At 33.6% G+C, this 26,806-nt stretch overlaps 1 protein-coding gene across 4 annotated transcripts in view; it reads right to left on the reverse strand.

The window, feature by feature from the left end:
• Positions 1–26,806, reverse strand: part of LOC118190796 (uncharacterized) — a 320,601-nt gene that overhangs the window by 139,608 nt on the left and 154,187 nt on the right. The window contains exons 1-2 of one of the 4 annotated variants that reach the window (XM_035361581.2): positions 4,239–4,362; positions 486–759 (exon numbers count right to left, since the gene is read on the reverse strand). The exons of 1 other annotated variant lie outside the window; for it this stretch is intronic. In XM_035361581.2, coding sequence (XP_035217472.1) covers positions 486–759; positions 4,239–4,241 — 277 coding nt within the window. In that variant the 5' untranslated portion in view covers positions 4,242–4,362. Of the gene's footprint in view, positions 1–485; positions 795–4,238; positions 4,363–26,806 lie in introns of those variants that run through there. 2 more of the 4 variants (XM_085813894.1, XM_085813895.1) reach the window with 2 other exon arrangements.

Below are 26,806 nucleotides of genomic sequence, written 5' to 3' on the forward strand. Positions count from 1 at the left end.
TAATATGATTTTTTTTTTTTGAGGGAGATAAATCAGTTTTTATTTTTTATAATCATTACCGTATAGATTTCATAGTCTGATAAAACTTGTTTATGAGGTTTGCATATACACTACCAATCATTATTGAGGAAATTAGCTCCGGTTTACGTACAGTACTGCACCATTTAGTGTTACCGTACAGTACCTTGTCTGGAACTCGTTTTGTGGACATAACAATAGTATATTAATAAAAATCTAGTAGATAAATACTACAGTTCTTGCAACAAAATAAGAGGTAAACTTCACCTAGTTTAGAATCATTATTTTCTACAGAGAAAGGAAGTTGAAAAGCTGCTTTAATAACCTACCAATGAAAAGATAACCGAAATTGTGCATAATTAATCATAATTATAATCATTGCTAATTTCTTTTCTAAGGCAGCACTCTTTTCTTTTATCCCTTTTTTTAAAGACTAAGGAATTTCTAGAAAAACTAATGTCACTTACCATCAGGACAAGGGCTGACGCTGTCTGGTCGCAGTCTGGATGGTGCGCTTTCCAAACCACCGTGGTGGGAGGCAACGTCCTCGGAAGCATCACTGCCTTCCATGGCAGATGACGGTGGTGAAATGCCATTTGTTGAGTTATTGTTGTCAGCGGCTGCGTTTGAGTTATTCTTGGAGGCAAAATGTGTGAGGTTTAAACCTTGGGTGTCACGGCTGTCCACTTTTTCATACCCGTACCAGCCAAGAAGCTCATTCATCGTGGTCTCGGCGTAGTCCTGGAACAAAAGGTTCATTGCCTTTTGAGTGGTGTCTGAAAACAGATGAATACTCTTTTTTAAAAATAGGGGGACTAAATTAATTCGAAACTACCTAAACAGCAAGTTTCGTCAATGCTTTATGCAGGGTGTGTTCATAAAGTTAGGAAATCCTAATCCTAACTTCGAAAAGAAATTGCATTTGCCTAATATGCTGAAATCTAAGAATTTTTTTAATATTCAACGGATTAACTTGTTCACTAGATGGTAAAGTGCCACAATTGTCTAGGATTGGATTATTAAAACTGCTGAATACTTTTTTGTGAACTTAACTCAAGCAGAAGCTTATGCAGATATAATCTAAAACCTACGGAAGATTTAGAGGCCAGCATAAGAAATAGAATTCCACGCAGAATAACAAGAAATTCTGCTTCAATATTCAGAGGAGAGGTTTGTAACTCTAACAACAAAAATTGTTAAATAATCTGCTTACTCAATATCACATAATCTTATCTGTATATGTCGAGTGGAAAAGCTGATCTACCATGACACTGTTTCCTCATTTCTCTTTTCAAGAATTTACAATAAGTGCTGGATATGTCGCTCAAACTTCTAAATGCGAAGAGTTTCAAGGCAATATTCCACATAGATTTTCCTGATTAAAGGTATTAGACTTCTAGTTTTTTCACAATTCTGAAATCATCTCTGAATCATATTCCCTCCTTTACATAGCTCTACATGAATAAAATTCCGAGGTGGCAGATATGCAGGTGAAATAAAAAGCAGAAAGATATGGGTAATAAAGTAATCATGTTCGTATCTAGGGGATATGTTCGGCGCCTTTCTTCTCCCATTTTCAAGACATCCAATAAACATGAAAAGTCATTTGATTATTGTAAAAAGATAATAAATTTCTTGCATCAGGTTTCCTGACTTTATGAGCACCCTACATTTCACGAATGTTATGGATAGCTTAACACATATTCTGATACCCAAAAGAGGACATCATATATTGTATTATAGTATTAAAAATATAACTTATTGTTTAAGTTAACAAGAGAGCCTAAATGAAACTATTTGGAGAATAGAAGAAAGAAAAATCAGTTTCAAATAGGCCGAAAAATAAATAGAATTAGACTGAAAACAACGATAAAAGCTTTAGCTATTTAAAATTATGAGAAAATGATACTTGAAAAGTGATAATCACAGTGTAATAGGTTTTTTAAACTTTAGAGCAAATAGATATTCATAGAGTTTTAAAAAGAAAAGACATATTTTATTAGTTCTAAAAATTATTTCTCTCAGTACAGAAGGATGCTATACATTGCCTGAAAAGGAAGAGAAAAAATATTGTGTTTCTGTGTTATAATACTAAATAACACTTTTGCTTAAACTTGCGGCTCATATAATATCAAATACATATTTATATTAAGGCTCAAAACTTGCGGCTCACATAATACAAATACATATTTACATTTCATATTAAGAACGAGTATATAAATTACTAGATTTATGCACAAATGCATTTACAGGTAAGGTTCGTTAGGATTTCAATCTTATTTATGCAAAAATGCATCTTTTACTAAAGAACATATTAATACTCATTTATTTTAAAAATGACACTCAATTGGAAAATAATAATATTTTTAATTTTATGAAGACTATATCGCCAAGGTGACCACAACCGCCCCAAACAGCCGAAATTCCGATGTTGTTTTCTTCCCTCTCCTAAGGCATGCAGTAGCAGGTGCAGTTTCCCTAAATGCATTGCATTAGTTTCTTGCAGACAGCTTGTCCTAAAAGGATTTATTTCTGGTTTTTTATCTTTGTCTTGTTAGAAGTAAAAATGATGTCATTTGAAATCTTCACTCTTCTTTATGCGTTAATGATTGGGGAGGGTGGAAATTGCTGTGACTCTCGAAAACCATTTCGAACGGTTCGGTATTTTAACATACAGGTCAGCGAAGGCTTCGGTTTTCAAACAATTAAGATTCAGGAAGGATATTCGTAATAATTATTGCTACCAAAAAATACGCTAGGAGAATTTATGAGATTTTATTTTATTTTATTTTATTTATTTATTTATTTATTTGTTTGTTAAATTATTTGTTAATACCCAATGGCATGTTACCCAAAGTTACCTTCTGGGCAAGTAGCCCAAAGAGGCAATTTGCCCAGAAGGGCTATTAATTTCATTTTAGTATTTTGCGTTTATTCGCTATAAACGGCGAATCACTTTTTAAATTGTTGCCATCAAATATTAGAGCCCTGTATTACATTTAAAGTAGCTAAATAATGAAGAATCTGCATAATGTATTATCTCTCTGGCATTGTGAAAAAACGACGGTACCTAAAGTCATCAAATTTTGAATAATATAGTCCTCCGCGCGAACATGGGCACCTTGAAGCCCGAATTTGGAGTTTCGAATTTGTTTTGTCTATTTCATATTTTGTAAAACTTTAAAGAATTTTTGATTAAAAAACCCATCTCTTTCAAAGTGAACAGTAGCAACACTTAAGGGAATGAAATATTTTTATCTCCAGCGCGCGAGACTGTGTATCGGTAATTCTAAAGATTTGCTATTTTTTAAATATTTTTAGACCAAAGTACATTCGCCTGTTATTCATCTCATGGGTTTACTAATGTGGTCATAGTCTGCCGATTTTGTTTTGTTAAACTCAAGGAAAGCATCTATTAAATCTTATTACAGCGAGTATACTTACTACTTTGGTAGGGAACCACGTTTAACACTACTGCGTATAAATCTCCAGAACCTTCAAAAATTCAAAACATCATCAAAAACAGTTCTGTTCTTTTAGAATTTTAATATAATCGAATGCCATCTTCCGTGAAGGGATTATATATATACTGCTAGCTATTCAACTCTGTTTATGCGGGTATTTATTAATTTAAATTTAAATTTTCTTAATTATTAATTTAAATTAAAAGGACTTATATTATGAATGCTATTATTGTTCATTTTAAAATATTTTTAAAAAATCCTTTGACGTTTTCGTGATGTTTCTTTGCAAATAAAGCACATATTGTGGAACAAACTGTTTCTTTTTTAATAATGCAAACAGAGTTTAATTATTGTTAAGTAAATTGTTACATACACAAATGGTAAAGAAATTTAATGCCATATTACATTGACACAATTTAATGAAAACAATCAACTTACACACAGGGTCATCGAAAAGCTATTTAGAAATTTAATTTCCTTAAATATCAATCCTAGACATATACACTCTTATTAGCAGTGTCTCAAAATAAGATACGCAGTTTCGTGAGAAAGTTTCATAGTAGATATGTAAATACAAAAATTTAACCTTTTATGTGGTTTTCATAATCAAAAATTAGTAAAATACATTATGAAATTAAATACAAAACACTCCATACATTCAAATTCAGTATTCAAGAATGAATTTGCTGACTTAGATTATTTTTGAATGCTTACTGCTAAGCAGAACGTTGCCAGTGTAGTAACGAATTCCATTACCATTCAGAGAGCATTAATTCCAGAGGTACGTGATTATTCCGTTGCGTTATTAATAGATACGAATTTATTTATTATTTTAGCAAATACAATGGTTACAAGCATTATTATTAAGCACACGCCTTCATCATTATTAGGCTTAACACCTTCTTTCTTCCATCAAGAAAACTAAAAAACTCAAGTTACAGAATATCAACAGAGACAAGAAGCTCGGAGCGCCACCTAACGGCGCGAGCTATCAATTTATAACAGCCAGGTTTCGGTTGTTCGTTTCGACGATTAATGATAGCGCTCGTAAAATAGCACTGCTTGTTTAATTTGTAATTATCCTCATAAAACTATTATTTGCTAATTCCTGGGCAAATTTTGCACATAAATCTATGAGAATTTTATATGAAATTTATAGAAGCATAATGAGTATTTTACTTTATCTGGCATTCATAAAAGCATAATGGACATTTCATATACACTCATGTCCATAAATTAAGGATAATGCAAAATCAGGCGAAGGAAGAGTTAGAAGCAAAACAAATTTGACTTATTTGTAAAGCTTATTTATTAAACAAAAGGTAAACAGCAAAAAAAGATGCTATATGTTTGATATTATTAAAAAGATTAGCGATTTTTTCTCCCTGGAGCAAATTACAAAAAAAAAAAAAAAAAAAAAAAAAAAAAAAAAAAACCTATTTACAAAAAACCAATATTACATGGTTGGTATGATTGTTAATACATTGTATGTCTACCTGTCGATGCAATACAGTCCGTACAACGCCTAGGCATGCTGAGTATCAAATTATCGATCTGATCTTGGGGGATATTACACCACTCAAAAAGCAATGCTCTCCGAAGTTCCCGTACACATGTAGGAGGAGGTTGACGGGCTGCAACTCGTCGGCCAAGTAAGTCCCACACGTGCTCTACTGAATTCAAGTCCGGTGAGAATGCTGGCCAGTCCATACGGGTGATATCCTCCGATTGAAGGCATTCGCTTACGATGTTTGCACGGTGAGGACGGGCGTTGTCATCCATAAACACAAATTGTGCGCCCATGACGTCCCGAAACAAACGTACATGTTGTTCCAAAATGACGTCCCGATAGATTTGGCGTGTCATGGTTCCAATTTGAACATGCAGGTCAGTTTTGGAACCCAGAATAATTCCACCCCAAACGAGCACTCCTGCACCACCGTAACGGTGTCGTTCAATGATGTTTTCTTCGTGGTAACGGGTACCTGGAGCTCTCTATATGAAAGTCCGGCGAGAATCAGACTGCAAGCTAAACCTGGACTCGTCGGGAAACAGCACACAAGCCCGCTGTTGCGGTGTCCACAATGCATGCTCTCTACTCGCAGGCGACAGTGAGTTGCAGTAAGTGGAACGCATCTGGCAGGTCTACGAGCATATAGACCAATCTGCCCTAAGCGTCTGTACACGGTCTGCCTTGAAATTGTCGTACCAGTGGCTGAAGAGAGCTGACGAGAAAGGTCTGAGGCTGTGCTCCGCCTGTTTCTTTTGGCAGTAACTGCCAAATACCGCTCCTCATTCGGCGTTGTAACTCTGGGGCGACCTGTGCTGTAACGTCTACTCACATTGCCATCATCTTGGAATCGTTGCCAAAACCTGGAGATGACACTCTGGCCAATTCCAAGTTCGTCTGATACTTCCAGTTGGGTACGCCCACATTCCAGACGGCCGATAATTCTACCACGTAAAAAATCATCCAAATGTGTCCTTTGTGTCATAGCTATTCGGTTATTGCACTGAAATGCTAATAAAGCGCCTGCGAACAATTTTACTTCTTTGCCTGTATTCCTTATATAGCACTCTCTTACACTCTCGTCATTGTGACGTACCATCGGTGTCATCCGGTTACTTCCTGAAATTTGCATATGATTCTTGAAGATGTGTGTAGTGATTTTACAGGTGATATATCTATTTTAGAGTTCGATTTCCGCGTGACTTCAAATTATCCTTAATTTATGGACATGAGTGTATTTGACGTTTTTATCCTCAAGGATTATGTAAAATGTTAGATTTTGCACTTACGGGATCTTCCTACCCGATTAATGCTGTGTTTTCATCAAATTCTGTACCTTAATTTGAAAATTATTAAAATACACGTATCTAGGATTATCATTTAAAGAAAGAAAGGCCATGACCATTTTTTTCCCAAAGTCCTATAGAACAAAAATGCATGTAGGTAATTTTTTCACGTGTTTGTTAATAAAAAGATCGTTTATGAAACAAAAAATATTTTGTTATTAAATTACTTCTTAGTATTTAAAAAAATAGCAAATGTCACAAAATACGCAATGTTGCTCATGTCGTACCATAAAAACATACACCCTTGATTAAAAGACGGAAATACAAAGAAATGATCCGCGAGAAGCCGTTAAAATAGATTAGGACAACGCAAGCAAAACTGGTATTTTGCCATTCTTCAGTTATTTTATTATCAGTTTACCAAGTTGTAAAAATTAAGCATTGATCTTCTTTCTGTCATTCATTACTGCTTGAAAAGGAATCTTGACAGCTACAGTGCATTATCGATCTTTTAGTGGTACAAGAATGTTTCCTCTTTCCAATTGAGAGCTTTATGCGTGAAAATTAGGTTAGGAAACTACCATCAGTGAGATGTCTTTCACTTTCAATGTAAACTAATTTTCTTCTTAACGTTTAGCACTCGTCATGTTCAAAGAATTGGCGATTGAAAGTAAAAAAGAAACTACCTCTTAATTAATTAAAAAACTAATCAAAAAACGTAGAAATTACTCAACAAATAAATCTCCTGTCGCCTAAATTTAAATTCTACCAGTAATAATATATACCTTCTTTTTGAGACTTTTAACTGATGACACACCTTGCGAAAAAAAAAAAAAAAAGGGAGGGGGCAGTTCTATTCTATATCTTCCTTTCTACTGGGCCGATTGATGAAATTTAACTTGCATTTTTCATGTCTCGAAAGCGCGGCATAGGATATATATTAGATTTATACATAGTTTTTTTCTAATATAGGTATTTTGACCCAAGATCGGACATTTTCTGATATGAAATACCAGTTTTTTCCATATTTCGATTCTACGACTCAAATTATGCTAAAGTGCCAAGTTTTGTAAAGATCACACGAGTAGTTCTTAAAACATTAGCTCTCAAAATTGAGCTCCTCAAATCTCAAAAATCTAAGAATTATATATTTATTAATATATACCATATTTACTTAACACTGAGGAGCTAAAATTTTGAGAGCTAATGTTTTAAAAACTACTCGTGATATACCTATTTCGATTCGTAAAAATCGCAGGACTAGTTTTTAAAACGTTAGCTCTCAAAATTTTAGCTCCTCGATGTTAATTGAATATGGTATATATTTATTAATACTTCTGCTTTAATTAAACTTACTGGATTCCTTCTTTCACAATTCGAAATTTAGTTTCAATCCAAATAAAATTTGCAGCTATTTTCTGATTTGTTTTATAAGTTTGTATTTCTTAGTTAAATATACAAAGTTTTCGAAAACTGTTTTGAGTTACAAGTTATAAAATTTTTACCATAATCTTAAAGTAGATGTGTTTGTAGGCATATCTGTAAATAAAATATAAATTTTTATTGAAAATTTCGGAAGATATACAGGAATTCATATGCTGGCACGTTTTGCAGTTTGACATATTTGTTATTAAGCGAACGCCAAGTGTAGTTTACGCACTTTGTTAAAATTATTTGAAAGTATGAATGATGCACCTTTTTTTCTACTCTTGCACAATGATAAAAGTGGAAGAGGAATACGTTGCTATAAATTAAGAATTTCGCCAAATGAATTAATTATTCTTGGCTTAAACTAAAAAAAGTGTGCCAAGATATATTTTTAAAATTTTTCGGTTAGTTCTTCACCAAATTTTACAAAATTTAATATTAATCATAATTTTGGTCGTAGAATCGAAATATGGAAAAATATTGGTATGTCATTTCACAAAATTCGGATTTTATGTCCAAATACCTATGTTAAAAGAGTGTAACATATAATTTTTAAGGTAGCCTAAGCCATGCTTTCGAGACATGAAAAGAGTAAGTTAAATTTCGCCAATCGGCCCAGTAGAGTAATGGAGATATATAACTGTTCCCCCTTTTTTATGCAATGTGTACATGTCTGGGATACATATTTAAGGAAATAAAGTCCTGTAAAGAACATTTACTAATACGCGGTATAACATCATATTGGAGTTAGGTATCTAATATTTACTTTTCCCTGTTGCTTTTCTTCTTTTATAAATCAAGTCCTTATTAAGAAGCGCTTATTTGAATCTCACTATTTTCACTACAGTTTCACTTACCTAACAGTTGAACATACAGAATCCGAAATATGGTTAATACATGTTTTAAGTAAATGCAATATATTACTGCAGAGGGGAAATATGAAATTCTGTATGAGATTTTAACTCCATTTCCTCATTTCAGATAAGGCGTAGTCTGCCTCAGTTTATATCGTTAACACGATGGCGTGTAACATGCTACAACAAGTGACAGTCTCAGCGTACATGACTGCATTGCAGAATGATCGTGGGATCCTGAAACGGGATACATGTGAATTTAAAGCAACATTATTGTCCTGGAATAGGCGCTACTACAGGACTATTTCAACTGCTGTGAAACCTACTTGCTACGCTCAGTTGCGTGTCGAAAGAAACATTTCCTGGAATCTTCGCTTCCTTACAATCTGATTGTTGATTCACGCGAGGCAAAGAAAGAGCTACCAGAAGTATATAGTCGCCTTCCTTTCTTACACGAGACAGAGATGTGGACGAAAAATTTTCTCTAGCCTCGTAAAATGTTGCGGGTACGTACGCGCAGCACATACTTTAGTTAGAAAACCTCTCTGTTCAAACTAGAGAAATTCGTTTTTCGGAAAAGTGTTGCAGGTCGCTACATGTGATGAGACTCTTACAAAGAGAAACCTACTGCAAGGACTCGAAGTAGCCCTTATGCATTAAAGCTAGCAAGAATTGAAGAAGCACTCGGAATCGCAAGCAGTTTAAGATAATAAAGGGATTTTGGTTGGTATCATTGCCTACCGCGCCTGTGTTTGGAGCCTTAATTTTTCAGCGGTACAGTCTTACTTCTTCTGTTTATGACACTGTCATCACACGATGCGTTCAAACTTATTGTCAGATTTCTGAGACTTCCTGTATACCTATGGATTAAGCGTTTACGGCTCCGAATATTAGTACTTAAAATTTGTACAGCTCTCAAAAGAATTAAATTTGATTAAAATTCAATTTAACGTTAGTTTTATAAGGAATGCCTTTCAAGGCTGACTCTAGTTGAGTTTCCCTTCTTTAAAGAACAAAACTGAAATTTTGAAGAACGTTCACTATGTACGCGAAATACAAGGTTGTTATTGCGATTTTGATCGTCACATTAGAGTGCTTCTCTTCTATTCTAACTTATATTATGTTTTATGAACAATTTAACTAACATCAGCTACTGCGCAGCAAACATTTTCCACGACTGTAATCTTTTACATGAACTCTCTTTCTTGATGTTGTCTACCCCAATGTCTCTCTCATAATGTAATGGTGGTTTTTAAATAAAATAAAAATTTAATTTTCTTAGATTTATTATTAACTAATTTACTATTTTCTTAGATTCATTATTAACTTATTATTATTACAAATTTACCTTGGAAATTTGGAAATGAGAAGAATTTTTAGTCTTTTGCTTCAATACAGCTTATTTATCCCCCCCCCCAAATTCTGCTAAAAATATATCGCTCAAAATATTTCGAACTAAGAATCGAAACCTAGCGGTTATATATGGAGTCTATTTGACTACGACTTTCCTCAATGTTAGAACACCGTGTTTTTTCCACTTGAGTGTACCATACAGCAGTGGTCTCGAATTGTCGACCCCCGAATTGTCGATTTTATGTATTAAATTATGTGGTCTCCGAAGTAATTTATTTGTTATGTTATTTTATGGGATTAAATTTATTTCTGGTAAGATGGTTGTACGTTAAGAAACGTATTATATACATAAATGTACACATGTCTAAGTACATAAATATGCATTTCGTTTTATGGTTTCATGCAACATATGTGTGATATTGCTATATAGATAAGGATTAGATAGGTTCATAAAGATTTCTGTAATTATATGGGCATATGAAGAGGAAAACACGAACCTTTATTGCAGCTTAAAGAGATAATAAATTTTATAAAAGAAGAAAAACAGCTGAATATAGCACGTGGAGGAAAAAAAAAACACAGCTGCAATTCTCCTTAACGATGCAACTATCGCAAATTCCGTACAAGGTCACCGCAGTCGAAGATTTGCAACTTTAATATTTTAAACACACAATAAAGTTGTTAAATTGCCCAGAGAACAATGTTAAAATCATTAGGTAGTAAACTCTACAGTTTAGATTACATATCACAGGAGTGCAAGAGTAAATATTCCTCGTTGTAAAACTAAAAAACTTATTTCAGTTTCTTTAGATTAAAATATTGCGAGTACATAGAAGTACTGTGTATAAAAGGAATCTACTGGTTTGTGATAGTTACTTTTTTCATTGTTCCGCAGTAAATAAATTTAAATTTTTTTAGACAAGACCAGTTAATCAACCCTTAGTTAATCAGAAGTTGACTGTATTTTACACCATGCGTATTGTGAATATAAATAAAACCGTAAGTGAAGTTCGGAAAGAAATGATGAAAATATAATTTAGTGCATTTTCATTTTGGTTTGGACAGAAATTTAAAAAAAAAAAAAAAAAAAAAAAAAGAACATTAAGCAAGCTCTCAATGCTGATTACATCGGCCCATTGAATCGGTCGAATGCGCAAATGGGGCCCGTCGTTTTGGGCGGTGCCCTTTATGACGTCATTTGTCACCGCCTGTCACCGCCCAGTGACAATCATACCCGCTGTACATGCATCTGCACTAATCTTAACCTAATTTTCTCCAGCAAAGCTTCACCCCTTTTCAACCAGCTTTTAAAGTAACAATGTGTGCGTATTGACCTCAGATGGGTGGAAAGACGGGGAGGAGGACGAGGATGTTCACTTTCGAAAAGGAGCTATTGGTCGTCCGCAAAGCGATTTGCATCTGCTAATGAAGTAGAGGGTGGCAAATTATGGTCTTCGAAGGAATTCACTCAGGAGAACACCCTATGCTGTAACTGGGTGACAGAAGAATTGAAGTATGGTACAGGAGTATCGGACGTAATGCTAAGTGACGACTATAATGTGGGGAAATTTATTATCGCCTCAGACTCACAAAATGAAAGTTAACTACTTAAAATGCAAATACAGTCGAACTCGCTATAACGAACCCGGCTTACAATGAATACCGGATATAATGAAATTTTTAATGTCAGCCAATTTCTTGTACACTAAATGTTATGTTGCTATAGCGAATCTCGAAAGCCGAGTTTTTAAAAAGTTGTTTTAATGTTCAAGGACAAAACAATTATTTACATTTATAATTGTGCGATTTAAGAGAAGGATTAGAAACATGATATTTAAGCTAAGATGTTTATCATGCACAATCATTTAAACTCGAAAAGAATGCCATGTAAATTTAATAACTTCGCAAAATAATAATTGTAGTTAAAACTTAATATCATTTTTTTTAATTAGATTTATTTTTCACTTCTTTCGGTGTAGGCCAACCGGGACAGTGGTTAGCGACGCTGACTGTCATCCCGAAGGAGCCGGGATCGAATCCCCGAGAAGGTACTGATGTTTAAATGTATAATATCAGTGCGGCAGGGGACACTCTAAATCTGCGGCCAAACCGAAAGTCCTATCGAGAAACTGATAGTAGGGGAAGAGGGTCGGAAGACCTTCCGAACCGCATCGCCAGGGCCCAAAGTGATCTTTAAAAAAAAAAAAAAGTTATATTTTGCACTTTTCAGTTCTTTAACGTTTTTTACATATTTTTTAATTTTTTAATAGTAAACTGTGAGATCTCATGGGACTTCTTTTTTCGGTTACATAATATCCACCAAATGTTATTTCCAGCATTTTAAACTTTTAACTTCCCATAGTTTCAAGAATTGCACAATTTATCTCTTTGCATAGTTTAAAGAAACTTCATCCGAATGTCTTTATTTGCCACAAATGGTTCAAAAGCAATTTTCAAAAGCAATGGTTCAAAAGCACTTAAGCAATTTTTGGTTCTTTTAGTTGAAACTGTTGACAGATAAAAGCCTTTATAAGTTAGCATTGAAAAATCGAAAGAATTCAAACAATTCCAAAGAGATTCAAACTTTTATTCCTTATCCCGATAAGCGTTCTTTACAGACATACCGACAAATACATTGTGTATGATAAAAATATATGTTATATTAAACGACTGCAACAACCATCTCAGAGTAATGATTCAGCGAACATGGAACCCGGTCGATCACAGTTAAGAAGCTACCACAAAACAAATATAGAATATATGCATCTATTTTACAAAGGCAAATAATTTTCCTTGTCTAACCTAATCAGAAAACGTCTAGGAATTTTAAACTGGTCAGGAGCAAAGAACTACTAACTACCAAACCACTCAAGCAGCATATAATTAACAGCAGGACATTTCCCAGTTCTATTAAATATTTCTCCCGCCTTTCTAGCGTGCCTTCGTGGTGTAGTGGCTCTGCATGCTGGGCCGCTATTCCAGAGGTCCGTGTTTCGATCCCGCCGAAGACCATTGCTCATTTTTCATCTCGGCCATTGCTCATTTTTCATCTTGTCTGCTTCCAAAAAATACCTACAGTGGCGCACGAACTAAAAAAGGGTGTTGGAGGATGATTCTCCTCACCCAGGATTTGGCGACTGGGTCCCCTAAGAACCCCCAGTCGCTCTTTAAAAGGGGGAGTACATGGTATTTCTCCCTCTTTTTTAGCGTGCCTTTGTGGTGTAGTGGTTCTGCACGCTGTGCCGGTATTCCAGAGATCCGTTGTTCGAGTCCCGGCGAAGGCGATTGCTAATTTTTAATCTTGACTGCTTTAAAAAAATACCTAATGTCTCTACAGTTCCACCACAGTTTTGAAGAAGAATCCCCCCCGGGACGCGTTCAAAGTCTGCACCCTCTCTTACCAAACCAAGCAAACCACTCAAGAGAAATTTCCTTTCTCTCTATTTTACGTGCCCCCGTGACGCAAAGACACTATAGAATTGCAAACGTCTAAGCCTTCTACGGGATTCGAACCCGCACTCAACGGTATGACAGCGAACAACGCTAACCACAGTACCGATGAGGCGTGTTACACTATTATATGCTGTACAACTAAAAAAAAGTAATGTAAAATGTACACTAAATGTCTTTTCATGGCCAACACGTATTTTTCATGGTTTTCCCCATTTGCAACGTGCATACGAATCTTTTTCCCTTAGAAAGTCATCCATGAAACCATCCGTATGCTTAAGCATGTAACCTTCATGTACTTTGTCGCACATATTCAAATAGCCTTGTAGAGACATTATTAGTCCAAAGGGGCTTTCTCCCTAAAGGACTATTTTGTTTTCGTTTTGCGATTTTGCGTTGAATCACTATAAATGTCCGTTTCACTTTTCAAACTGTTGCCATCAAGTGTTAGAGTCACGCATAATATTTCAAGAAATTAAATAATGAAAAATCTGCATAAATGTATGTCTATTTCTCGCATTGTGATAAAACAACGGTACATAGAGCCATCGAATTTTGAATGACGTAATCCTCCTACGAATATGGGCATGTGGAAGACAAATTTGAAATTTGGAATTTGTTTTATTATCGATTTCATATTTTGTAAACCTTTACCGAAATTTTGATGACTAAACTCAAGAACTTCAAAGCGAACAATGGCAACACTCTACGGGGGGGGGGGAACAAAACCTTTTAATCTCCAGCGCCCGGAACTGTGTATCGCAAATTCTAAAGATATGCTCATTTTAAAATTATTTTGCGACATTGCTGTTGAACTGAATTTTATCGTTTAAGTGCAAAGAACATGATATTTAATAAATAAAGGTAACACACAAAACGTTAAAAAAAACGCCTATTTGGACGTAATTTAAAATCTGAAACCTTTCAGATTTTTTTTAGAGACATTAGTTTTTTTTTTTTTTTTTTTGTTTTCTTTTTAAAGCAGAAAAAGTGAAAAATGAGCAAATCCTGGGTGTGGAGAATCATCATCCACTACCTTTTAGTTCGGGCGCCACTGTAGAGATGTTAGGTTATTTTGAAGCAAGAAAGATGAAAAATAAGCAACGCTCTCGCCGGAAATCGAACCACGGATCTCTGAAATACGCGCCCAGCGGGCAGACCACTACACTACGAAGGCATGCTAAGAAAGCTGGAGAAATACCTTATAGCTTAACCTATCTATCAGCCTTCCTCATATATAACGTGAAAACGAGCCGGCTTTCCTTACAAAATTCTCCACGGATGTATTCCCTCTTTAGGCAAATAGCCTCGCGTGTTTTACCCTCACAATTAAAATAATCCTAAATATTCTTAACTTATTTAATTGGACGGTGTTTCTGTAGATTAAACAGCTCATACAGTGATTTCTTTTTTATTAAGATTACATATGTTTAGAAAAGGATCGTTCGGCATCAAAATTATTTGTTGGCATCAGAGGGCGATTTCACGTAAGAGATTTTATTGTATTCCAAAAGGCCAACAGAACTTGGAACAATTCAAACAATAGTTTCCTAATTTAAGTTTTGGAGTAAGATTTTAGAGTGATCGGGTAATTATCATTACAAGAAACAAGAAAAGTCAGCAGTGCTCTTGTCGCGATTCAAACTCCAGACTTCCCGCTTTTCAGCCGAACGTGCTTTCAATTACAACATGAAGGCACGTGGTAAGGAAGGAGAGATCGCTTACAAGATTACTCTGCAATATGTCTTTCTGAAAATTCTAACGCATAAAAGTTGCATAAAAAATGACTTGAATATGAAAATAATCTAATAGTTAAAATAAACTAAACTCAGTGGCGTAAGAGCCCTAAAGCTGCGTTCAGACGGGAGCGTAAAGGGCATAAGTGGTTAAAGCCGAGCTCCGTTGCCAAGGCAACCAGTCTGTGCAACGTCACAAAATCTGGTTTAGGGCTCGTGGCATAGGATTCAAAGTTTTCAATTTTACGCCGAGTTTGGGATAAGAGTCGACCAATCAGAGCGAAGCTAAAACGAAGCGGCGTTTTACAGAATGTTTTGCTGTCACAAAACAAGCAGAGAGAACGCGGGAAATCAATCAAGCAGGAGAAAAGCGCGGGAAAGTTGTAGTCACATCCACGCATGCGCAAATTTATTTTCTCTCATTGGCCACTGTTCAGGAACGTGCACGAACTCAGTTAATGAACAATAATTTAATATGTTCGTTATAATGTAGATTTTTTGTGGCAACAGTGATGTTGTTTACATATTACTTTGAGCGTGATAACGCATGGGATGTTATTCTTTTTGATATGTTTAGAATGCTAAATAAAATAGTTCGTTGTTAATTAAAAAGGTTTTCTCTGCTAAATATATTACGATTCGTCCGAAGTTATTAAGTAAGTAAAGAAATTGATCTAATTTCAAACAATTGGCGTCCTTTGACAGGACGGAATAGCTATTTGAAGAAAACGAAACAACGGTTGAAAACGAAACATCGATTTCGTATTGGAATTTATCAAGTGAGTTTATGATTTATTTGATTATATCCTTTATTATTTGAATATATTGGACATATTGAATTTAAAAATCATGGAAATTTTATTAAAAAAGCGTAAGCCACTAAGGCAATCGTTTACGATTACTGCCAATGCTTTAGATGCTGAAATTCTAAAGCCTGACGTGTAAGTTAATCAACTCCAAGTATTGAGCTTACAGTTGGAAGGAAAATTCAACAGATTAGATGAAGTTCAGTCACAAATTTCCGAACTTTTATTGGAAAGTCAAAACGAAAGTGAATATTTAGCTGATTTTGACACGAATGAAACATATCGTGATAAATATATCAGTTTAAAAACAAAAGTAGAAAACAAAATGGTGAATTCCACTCCTGTAATTACACCTGGAATTTTAGAAAATTCCACGAAAAGGAACTTTAAATTACCAAAGTTGGAGCTTCAAAAATTCAATGGGGAGACCCGAAATTGGTTAGGATTTTGGGGACAGTTTAAGAAGATCGATGAAGATGTAAATATAGATGACGATGACAAATTTCAATACCTATTGCAGGCAACGCTCGTTGGATATCCAGCGAGAGAGCTCATAGATAGTTATCCTCCCTCTGGCGCGAATTATAAAGAAGCTATCAAGCAGCTAAAATCTCGATTTGCACGAGAGGAATTACTGGTAGAAATCTATGTTCGCGAATTATTAAAGTTGGTTTTGGCTCAAGCTAGCAAAAAAGGAAATATGACTCTATCCAACTTATATGATAAGTTAGAGATGCAACTCAGAGCTTTGGAGACGTTGGGAGTAAAAAGTGAGATTTATACAGCTATGCTGTATCCCCTTGTAGAGTCTTCACTACCTGAAGAAATTCTGAGGGCATGGGAGCGATCTCGCCAGCGTAGAAAAAGTGTGACACACACTGAAAATTTGGAAAATTTATTGCATTTTCTCCGAATTGAAGTTGAAAGTGAAGAGCGTCTTCAGTTGGCCCAAACAAGCTTTTCTGCTCCAGACAAATTGGACTCGGTTCCAGCCACAGCAGCTTGTATTTATGCAGGAGATTCAAAGAAGAAACAGCTTAATTTTTGTGTTTGGTGTGACAAGGAAAGACATAATTCTTATGAGTGCTTTAACCCTCTGAGCGTTATGACCGGGTTTAGGCGGTCAAGACGGCCTACCTCGAAAGCGTTACGGACGCTTCTAGGCGGTCACTGGAAAAGTGTTCGAAAGCGTTACTGACGGTTCTAGGCGGTCAGTGGTGAAGACCTCGAAAGCGTTATGACCGCCTTAAAGCGGCCGTGCAGATGTCTCCTGCCCATCTTATTTCTGGAACCCTGGAGATCTCTAAATGACAGTTCTCAGTAGGAGGCAAAGAGGGTTGCTCTTTTTCGTTTTAGACCGATATGTTTAATCGCCAAGAAAACGCTTGAGCATGTAGTGGTTTATAAAAACAAACAAACGTGGACATTCTTTGCGAAATAAAAAAATAGCATGTAAGCGTGTTTTTTCAATACTCTCTTTAAACAGATAACATTTTCATAAAATATCCTTTAGTTTTTAAATTGAATGTTCAGAAATATGCGAAATGCTCGTGAATTCAATTAAAAAATAGCATTAGGAAATATTTAAACAAATTTACTTATGGATATATAGATACATAATTAAAACCGATAAGTTATAAATTTTAATTATTCGAGCGAAACGAAGCGCATTTAATTACTGCATTTAATATGAATTATATATAATTACATGTAAAGAATAACATAATTAAGCAATAATTTAAATAAAAATTAGCCATCAACTGTAATTTATAATAAGCGTATTTTGAACGGGTTTATGAAGCATAATCTAATCTGATAGTAAAAATAATAATGGCGAATTATTTATTCATTTTGGAACAATATTCGTGGCTTATACTGGTTTGATGAAGTTCTGTTCAAATTCATTTCAAATATTCCAAATCTTTTTATGTACATTGATTTCAATGCGATTTTTATTAGAAAAAAATTCAATGAGTTTGATTTTTTTACATAATTGTAATTACATTGTTCAACGCAAAATAACTACAAGCAGAAAGGCAAAGGTGTGTTAAAATTTCTGTATTTTGCTATATAAATTATTAAAATAACCAACCTACAGCCTAACAACTGAATGTCCGAAATATAACCCGCAACTTTTCTAAAAGTAACAAATTTCAGTTAAGAAAAAAAACCGCAGTAAATAAATAAAACGAAATACTATTAAGAAAAGAAGCACGAAAATTTATTTTTTTATATTTACTTACTTTATTTTTAGTTCAAAGGGGCAATTTGACCTGAAGGGCTTTTAATTTCGCTTTGGCATTTTTCATTGAAAACTATAAACGGCGAATCACTTTTCAAATTGTTGCCACTAAATATTATCGCTCTGTATTATACTTAAAGAAATTAAATATTGAAGAATCTGCATGAATGTACGCATGTTTCTCGCATTGTGATAAAACAACGGTACCTAGAGCTATCAAAATTTAAATAACGTAATCTTCCATACAATATGGGCATGTGGAAGCCCTAATTTGAATTTGAAATTTGTTTTATTATCGATTTCATATTTTATAACACTTCAACGAATTTTTAATTAAAAAACTATACGATTTCAAAGCGACTAATGTCAACACCGTACGAAAAAAATCTTATTTTTATCTCCAGCGCGAGAGACTCTAAGATACGGTCATTTTAAAATAATTTTGAGATATTGCTTTGAACTGAACTTTATGGTTTGAGTACGTAGAACATGATATTTAATGAGGTAACACACAAAACGTTAAAAACGCTCCTTTGGACGTAGTTTAAAATCTGAAACCTTTCATATTTTTATTTATTAGTCCAAAGGGACATATTAGTGTTTAAAACAATAGTCCGTGAGAGACTATTGTTTTAAATACTAATACAGTTTTCGTTTTTGCGATTTTGCGTTGAATCACTAGAAACGGCGAATCACTTTTCAGACTGTTGCCACCAAATGTTATTAGTCCCGCATTACATTTGAAGTAATTAAATAATGAAAATCTGCGCAAATGTATGTATATTTCTCGCATTATGATAAAAAAAAGGTTTGAAAAAAGGCCATCCAAGTTTGAATGACGTAATCCTCCTACGAATATGGGCATGTGGAAGACCAAATTTGAAATTTGGAATTTGTTTTATTATCTATTTCATATTTCGTGAAACTTTAACGAATTTTTGAGTAACAATCTCAAAGATTTCAAACCAAGCAATATCAACACTCTACGGGGGTGGAAACCTTTTTATCTCTAACGCGCGGAATTGTGTAGCGGAAATTCTAAATATATGCTCATTTTAAAATTATCGACATTGCTATTGAACTGAATTTTATGGTGTAAGTGCAAAGAACATTGTATTTAATAAATAAAGGTAGCACACAAAACGTTAAAGAAATGTCCTTTTGGACGTATTTTTTTTTTTTATTTTTTTATTTTTATTGTTTTTTGAATATATGTTGTTGGCGAATGACGCAGTAGTCGTGTATAATCTGAATATATAATAATTATTTGTGCTATTTTTTATTTGAAATGCATAGAATTCTCTAAAATAGTAGCATTCTTAGATTGAATATTGTCTATGCAGGTGCAATGATATTTTAACTTCATTACCATATCAAATACAGTTTCTTTTTAATTTAAAACCTTCGGTCTGAAGCACCTTTTTGAATCATAGTATGAGTTTTAATAAAATTTGTAGTAGTCCGAATTTTTAAAAGTATCTAGAATTACTGAAATAAAAAAAGCTAACCTTTTTAGAATTTCTTTATCAAAGTATTACATCTTAGGCCAGCAAGACTTGATTAGTAAAATCTGGGAAAGGATCTATGATTTTTTAGTAAGAAGTAAAAAAAAGTACTCTAGGTCTAAGCAGTAAAAAAAAGCTTGTCCCTCTATAGAAAATTGTCACGTATGTTAGAAAAGATTTTGCAAGACATTAATATTTTAGCTTAAACATGATTTTTTTTTTTTTAAATTTAGTCTCTTGTTTTGGAGATGGTGTTCAAGCATTTTACCATAATTTATTTTCACATGTGCAGAATTTTTATACTTTTTATTGATTGCTGTATTTTTAACTTCCATAGCCTAAATTAAAGAAATACACATAGCAACTTCAGCCATAAACAGATGACTTAAGAGAAATTTGTTTTGACATATTATGTGAAAGACTAAATAAATATTAAATGCTTTTGCATTTATGTTACATGACAGTACTTAGAAAACAATAACTGTAGATGCGCAAAAAACCTGTACTTATAACCTTCTGCCTTTTTAAAGAAAGTACAAAATAGTTCAGAATAGCAGATGGCTTTCAGATCATTCAGTAATGTCATCGTAAGTATATTCTCTTCACGTTTCGGAAGAACTGCAGTAGTTCAGATTTGTCGTAAAAGACTAATTACACCCCTGGGGATTGGCGTACTTAGGGAACGGAAAAACAAGCTTTGAAACATACTCATACAAAAGTCCTACCTTTTCTTCGACAGATAAATGACAGATGTGATATTTGAACACATGCTTTCAATCAGTTGTTTCCTTCTAACAAAGCGTCTTGCGCGGCTAGCAGGATCCTAGCAAAGTCTTGTAATAGTCTCTTGTTTTAAATATGCTGTGTTCGAACTCAGACTCAAAGACAGGCATTTAAAGATTTTATTAATGCTTTCTTTTACATTCGGCGACTCAATATTTATTAAAATAAACACATAAATAAACTTGCATAGCAGATCAAAATTATGTTGCTGTGGAAATGTTTCATCAACAGTTATTAGTAGTTATAACAGCATAACTAAATAAGCCCATTTCGAAATATGGATGATATTGCATTCATTATTTTTAATCTGAAACAATATCATGTTGTTATTACTAGATAAAATGGCTTAAAATAAGCTGACACATTATAAGAAAATTTTTTAAAATGAAAATTGGATTCACTTTCACATAATTTATGACCAGTTCTTCCAAAATATTTTAAAGCTTACTTTACTACATAATAGAAATGTCTCCACGTTCGTTGTTTTTAGTTAGTTAGCAATTTTAATTGGGGCTGTTATATAAGAAGGCTATTTATCGTTGTTGTTGTGTTACAGTATTTATTTTATTGTATAATGCAAATTTTGATCAATTGGTTAATTTTATAATGTATAGAGGAACTTCAAAAAGAAAAAAAGTAATTTCCACCGTTATAATATGTCCTTAAATGGTTCCCCCAATAAAAACATAGTTAACTAAGTAGTATACTACATTATATTAATTAATTTACTAACCAAATAGCAAAAACATTTCAAATTCGAAATCCATCTTTTTACTAAGTACTTTTTGCAAAGTAACAAAAATTCTAATCCCTTTGCTGTTTAAATTAAAGATAAACAAAAAATGTTGTTTTCTTTTTTCCCCCATGAAATGCTAATTTTATGTTATTTGATAAAAACTGGGAAGTGCAAAATCAAAATCCTGGCAAAATACATATATTTATGAATGAACACAGCACACAAACATTTCTTCACCCTAAGCACGAACGCAAATAATATTTTAAACAGCTTAAAATGAATCCAATTTCAAGGTATTTAATTTGTGATAGATAATGACAGCTGAAAACATTTTCCAATATTACAAGATAAAATGAGGTTATTTCTCACATAGTTTCACAAATAAACTCACAAAATAAAGAACGCTTTTTTAAATTTTTAATTTGCAGTATGTTAGATGCTTTATTGAAGAATTTGCAATAATATCGTTCTGATTTTCATTTTATCCAAGATTGCCATTATTTTTTCCTGATGAGCAACTTTCTAATTATTAGTCCAATGTAGAGTCCTCCTTCTGTTTTCTCATAAAATCGCCTTTGTAAATTTAGAGTTTAATTTAGCAAAACGTTTTCCACCTAAGTGGTAAAATGTCTTCGTAAAGGATTCCCTATAGAAATCTGCCTTGTATTTATGTTGCATTTAGGGATATTTTCAACAACACACGCTGCTTATTGTTATTTTTAATAGGTAAACAAAAGAAATATATTTTTAAGAAAGAATATAACTTAACTGCAGCGCTATATCTTATTCCTAGATAGCGAAGCTTGATTACAAACTCAATTTTTAAAATACATTTAATTATCTTTATGCTTTAAAAAATGCCTTGTTTGGTAATTGTAAATGCATAAATCACTTGTTTTTTAAAACTAAGTGATCCACTCCAAGTTCAATAATTACAAATAGCATAATATGAACGATTAATGAAGCTAGAACCGCCAGTTTATTCTTATGTAATTAATAAAAATTTCATTGTTTCAGCATCCTAGTATCTTTCTTCTTCCATACTAAAGCTCACATAGAAAATAATCATATTTCTTTCAATTACCATCCCTCAGTCGAAACTGATGAATAAGAGTTTTCACGCATAACAAAGGTGTTTACTGGGTATTCGGATAGAAAAAAAAGTTCTCGAAAAATCTGAGTTGTTAGTATATTTTTGGATAACATCCTGAGTGGAATTCATTAATAATAGTAAAGCCATGAAACAGGTAAACTCAAAACGTCCTTGGAAGGATCAAAATCATGATTGATTCAGTTATTTAAATCACGCAAAGCTGCGAGGGCTACCTGCCTATGAGGAAGGATACTTTCGTGGAGGACATTCTGAGAGAAACTAGCATATTATACAGGGGGAAAACCACAAGAACCAAACATGCAGCCGGTCAGTTCGCTTGTAATTGAACCCAAAACAGGTCGAACTGCCAGTATTCAGAGGTGTATCTTAACCACTGATGAGGCTTGGATCACAATCATGAATCTTCAAACTTATTCATCTAGACGTGCTGTCAATTTACCTTACAAAGGCACCCCCCCAAAAAAAAAGATCATTCCTTATATTCTGCTCCCTTAAGGACCGGGATTCGAACCACAGATCTTCCAATTTTACTAGCTGGATCTGCTACTACTTGCACCACCACAGGACGCAAGGTAAACCAGTAAGTCTTTATAAATGTACTAGCACGACAGCATTAATTATATGAATTGTTGGGCATTTTAACTTCGAAAATTAGATAGAATAGTATTTGAAAATGAATATTATGTTCAATTATTTTTAAGTTTGTTTGTAAACTGATCGTTGCCTTTCCAATTCAAAAAAATTTCGAATCATATCTAGATGCTAGATATATCATTAAAACATTTACTTGATTTGGCCACCCACTTAACTTACACGTTGACCATTTAAATAGAGCACTACCAATTGGCACATTCGTATCTCTTTTCTGTTTCGCATCTCTTTCTCGGAAACAAATATACCTCTGTGGTAGATTAATGTATAGGTAGCAGACATTCTGTCACTGTCAGCGGAGCGGTAAAGTCGCTGAATAGTCGCAGAATACCGAGTTCTGACTTAAGTTCGATTCTAGGAGAACGGGCTGGCTGCATGGGCGTTTTCATAGTTTTCCGCATATATAACATATATACGAGCAGTTTTTTTAAAAAGTCCTGGGGCCCACCAGCGGCCAAGCGGTAAAGTCGCTGAACAACACTGGTAGTTCGGTCCGAGGTTCGAATCCCGCGAACGGGCTGGCTGCATGGCTGTTTTCGTGGTTTTCACCATGTGTAACGTGTATACGAGCCAGTTTCCCTTAGAAAGTCCTCCACGAAGCCATCCTTCCCCTTAGGCAGATAGCCCTCGAGGCTTTGCCGTAATTAAATAACCTAACCTTTAAAAAGTCCTCCACGAAGAGACCCTCCTCTTAGGCAGACAGCTCTAGCATGCTTTGATGTAGTCAAATAAGCCAAAACATTCTGTTGGCGAAAAAGCAAGATTGCATTTATCGTGAATAATTTCGAATGCAAAAGTTATACTTGTTACTAAGGAAAGAATTTATTTGTGTGTAAAATTCAGATTGCCTGAATTTTAACAATTCTCAGAAACGAAACACAAATAACAAGAAACTAAAAAAATATTTATAATTAATTAGGATATATAAACGATGTAATCATTAAGCATATTTTTAGTAAGAAAGAATATTTTGTAATAAATAAATGAAAAATATATTTAATGTTAAAGAATCCTGTATAAATCTCTACAAAGTATAAAAATTACAAATATTTTTCAAGGTGTATGTGTATATGTACCTGATAAAAAGATTTACATTGTTTATTATTCTAGCGATATTTTTAACCAGATGCATATTTTCCGTGAGGCATTTTCCGGAGATTTTTTTCACCGATATACATTTTCAGGATATTTTCTTGGCATTCGTTTTACTCAAGTGGTTAGATTAAAGTGTTATTTTGTATGCTGTGAAACCTAACTAGAATTTATTTTCATTCCATAGTTGCTTCACATAAATTTTCGATTTCATGTAATATTCAGTTTCATAATGGCATTTTGAGATTTACTATACTTTTTTTTTTTTTTTTTTATTAAATGTCGTCTACAACTACTTTCAATAAAATACTGATATATAATAGGGAAATATAACATACACGCGCACTCATGCTCACAAACATACATCACCATATGTATACACAGTGTTTTGTTCTGTGTGTATATATATATAGTTTACATACAAAACCGTTTTAATAATTCCTACGAAAAATGTGATAAATTTTCACGAAATAAACTGCTTGCGCTTTCTATAGTTTAACATAGATGAAGATTTTAAAGTCTGAATTTAAATAATGATATTGTGTTTATATGTACTGTAATTACTGATGAAAGGATGTTTCTGAATTAAAGCCAGGGTAGCTTAAATTACTAACAGAATGCAAATACACAACTTGAAATCAGAGTCTTTGGAAGAAGCAATAAATTTAGAATTTACGGCAGCTCCATTTCTCGTCATAGTTAACAAAAGGAACAAACTGAGAAAGATCAGAATTATAGATTGTCCTTGCACAAAGGTAATGGTCTCCCATACAAAGTAGAAAATGTACAAAGGTGGTAAGCTTTTAGTTCAGTTTACCCTGGAGGTATATTTACGTTGAAGTCAACTTGAAGATTCCGCTATTAGGTGTTTTCTTTGAAAAGGGTAATATCTTTTTCAGCACATAACCAGAAATAAGAGTTTATGTTTTCATTACTTAATCTTCAAAGCTGTATAATTTGGAGCATCTGCTCGGAAAACTGTTAATTTATTTTTCATCATTTATGAAAAGAATACACACCTGCGTAAATGTCTTGGAGAAATAATATCGTTAACAATTTTGCTACAAAGATTTTTTTTTTTTTTTTGTTGTTTCTATTAACATCTCGATAATGCACGTAGTATATAAATACTTGCATTGTAACTCTTATATAGTTAATTACAAGGAAATTGCATTGTAACTCAAACTATAAAATTCAGTTCAACAGCAATATCTCAAATTACGTATCTTTAGAATTTCCGATACAGAGCCTCGCGCTGGAGATAATTTTTTTCCCCCGTACAGTGTTGCTATTGCTTGCTTTAAAATCGTTTCGTTTTTTTTAATCAAAAATTCGTTGAAGGGTTACAAAATCTGAAATCTATAATAAAATAAATTTCAAATTCAAATTAGGGCTTCCACGTGCCCATATTCTATGGAAAATCATGTTTTTCAAATTTGGGTGGCTCTAGGTACCGTTGTTTTATCACAATGCGAGAAACATACGTACATTTATTGAGATTCTTCATTATTTAATTTCTTTAAATATAAGACAGGGCGATAATACACGGTGGCAACGATTTCAAAAGTGATTCAGCCTCTTAGCAAAATGCTAAAACGAAATTAATAGTCCTTCAGAGCCAACCTGTACTTTTGGAATTAAAAAAAAAAAAAACGACCGAATGGATGTAAAATGCACAATTTAAGGGAAATTTCCTTGCGTGACAAGGTATTCCAGATTACCTCAGCTTAAAGGTAATAATTTTATCAGATTTTAAATAATGAGAAAAGGGAATTTAGACTCCTAGGTATATGATATACCGATGAGACAAATAATATGTACGTATGTCCGATCTGTAACAGAACTGCTATAGGCAAATATTAAGTTGCATTATACATAAAGTTTTGCTTAATTTAATAACATATATAGTGAGACATCAGATAAATAAACAGCTAATGAGCAATATATCGAACAACTAAACAGTGAAGAAAATCACGTCATATCATATGCTCCTTTTTTAGAAGGTGGCAAACCGGCAAAAATATTTTGTAATTATGTTATTACATTAAAATTGCATAATTGAAACGGCGATAACCGAAGAATCGAATTATCGCAGTTAATTTTATATGTATAATATACTGTATTTATATTTTATATGTATAATATACTGTATATAAATACAGTTTTAATTTAGCTGTATTAAAATTTTTAATACTTATAAATTTCATTACATTATAAGGTATTTCTCAGGCCTTCGTGGTGTGGTGGTCTGCACGCTCAGCGCGTAATTGAGAGGTCCGGGGTTCGATTCAAGGCAAAGGCGTTGCATATTTTTCATCACTCCTGCTTTCCAAAAATTACCTAATCTCTACAGTGGCGCCCGAACTAAAAGGGTGTTGGATGATGATTCTCCTTCCCATGGATTAGGCGACCTAAAAACCAAGTTGCCAAATCCCACCTTCTTGGTATGCCTTCGTGGTGTGGTAGTCTGCACTCTCAGCGCATAATTGAAAGGTCCATGGTTCGCTTCCCGGCATTGCTTATTTTTCATTTTTTCTGCTACTAAAATACCTAATGTCTCTAGAACGTAAAAAATAACAAAAATTGTGTTTATGATTTCTCATTCATGAATAAGTCTTTTGATAAAATTATTCAAGCTAATTTGTTTTAAGTGCATTCTTCACTCTGATTTATCCCAGTTTGGAAAGTGTGTCTAGAAGCAAAATATTGTTTGCATTTTATTCTCCTTCGAAAAAAGTTTCAACACTTCAAATGTATTTACTGCCTTTTTTTATGTAA

Source organism: Stegodyphus dumicola, chromosome 3 (assembly GCF_044657685.1).
Source record: "Stegodyphus dumicola isolate Sdum_Otavi_A_Nest chromosome 3, ASM4465768v1".
In the NCBI taxonomy this organism is placed as follows: domain Eukaryota; kingdom Metazoa; phylum Arthropoda; class Arachnida; order Araneae; family Eresidae; genus Stegodyphus; species Stegodyphus dumicola.